General features: G+C 59.8%; 1 protein-coding gene across 1 annotated transcript in view; it reads left to right on the top strand.

The window, feature by feature from the left end:
* The window catches only part of LOC103780065 (low affinity cationic amino acid transporter 2-like), a gene marked incomplete at both ends in the record, with an annotated part of 4,161 nt that extends 3,084 nt beyond the window's left edge, over positions 1-1,077 (top strand). The window contains 2 exons of the mRNA XM_008947716.1: positions 206-372; positions 969-1,077. Coding sequence (XP_008945964.1) covers positions 206-372; positions 969-1,077 — 276 coding nt within the window. The remainder of the gene's footprint in view (positions 1-205; positions 373-968) is intronic.
* Between the last annotated feature and the right edge of the window lie 203 nt (positions 1,078-1,280).

The raw sequence follows: 1,280 nt of genomic DNA on the forward strand, positions 1-1,280 counted from the left end.
CTGACTGCCGCACGGCTGGCTGCCTCCCGGGCACCTTAAGAAACCTCCCCCTCCAACCACTTCGGAAACTGGAGACAAAACCTGCCATGACAACCACCCAGCTCTGTCCTCTGGTTGCCCTTTGTCCTTCCTGCCTTGGGTGCTGCAGCCCAGGAGAGGGGCAAGCTCAGCACTGCCCTGACACGCTGCTGTGGTCCCTCTGCAGCTGCCCTGGTCTGCCCTGTGAGCTGGGTGAGCGCCGTGGGGCTGTCCTGCCTCCGAGCCAGGGCTGCCTGGTGCATCACCACTCTGGCTCTGCCACTGCTGGGGATCCTGCTGGCAGCTCTGCTCATCTGGAGACAGCCTCAGAGCCAAGAGAGAGCATCCTTCATGGTGAGCACACAGCCTGGGGCTCAGGGATAGTCCCCAGGGAGAAGAACCTGGGGGACAGAGAGGAGGCAAGTGCCTCAGCCCCGTGGGGAAAGGCTGTGTTGCACTGGGGGGTTCTCCCTCAGCTTCAGGTCAGGCACACCTTTGCTGCATCCACATTGAACAAAGTGCTGGTGGAGGCATGGGGCAGCTCATGGGGCTTTCTGTAGGGACTCTGAGGGCTGCCTGGTTCTTCCCCCCATGTCCCACAGGCCAGAGGGGCACTTTTTGCAGCCCCAACTGAATCCAGGACCTGCTGCACAAATTAGAGCTGCTCTTCAGTAAAAAGAACCCCAGTTTTAACACTCTGGATTGTTTTTTTGGGTGGCTTGGTGCCTTCCCTTAAATCAGGACCTATCAACCACACCACCCTTCATGAGCATGTCTCCAGCACAGGCTGCAGTCCCAGCTCAGGTCTCCAAACCTGACAGCCAGGCTGGGCTTCCCTTTGTCCATCAGCAACTAGCCAAAGCAGCAGAGAGCCCAAGTGGGCTGTGAAACCCCTGCCTGTGGCCTCCAGGCAAAGGCATGACCTCTTCCTTTGGGCTTGGTCCCTGCAGGTTCCCTGCCTGCCCTTCCTGCCACTCCTCAGCATCACTCTCAACAGCACCCTGCTGGCCCAGCTCAGCATGGCTGCCTGGCTGCAGTACCTCCTCTGGATGGCCACCGGTAAGTCTGGCCACCCTCGAGGTCTGGGAGCTGGTGGCCACCTCTGTGAGTGAAGCAGAGGTGGTTTGAAAGCCCACAGCATTCCAGGTGACTGCAGAGTGGTGGCGGGAGGAGATGTCACTTTAATGTCAGTGGGAGCACCCCATACGCTGGTGTGTGGCCCGAAGGAGCAGGGACTTTGTGGCTGGGAGGGAAGGGGGAGG

This window comes from Merops nubicus, unplaced genomic scaffold, assembly GCF_000691845.1.
Source record: "Merops nubicus isolate BGI_N331 unplaced genomic scaffold, ASM69184v1 scaffold38370, whole genome shotgun sequence".
Lineage (NCBI taxonomy): Eukaryota > Metazoa > Chordata > Aves > Coraciiformes > Meropidae > Merops > Merops nubicus.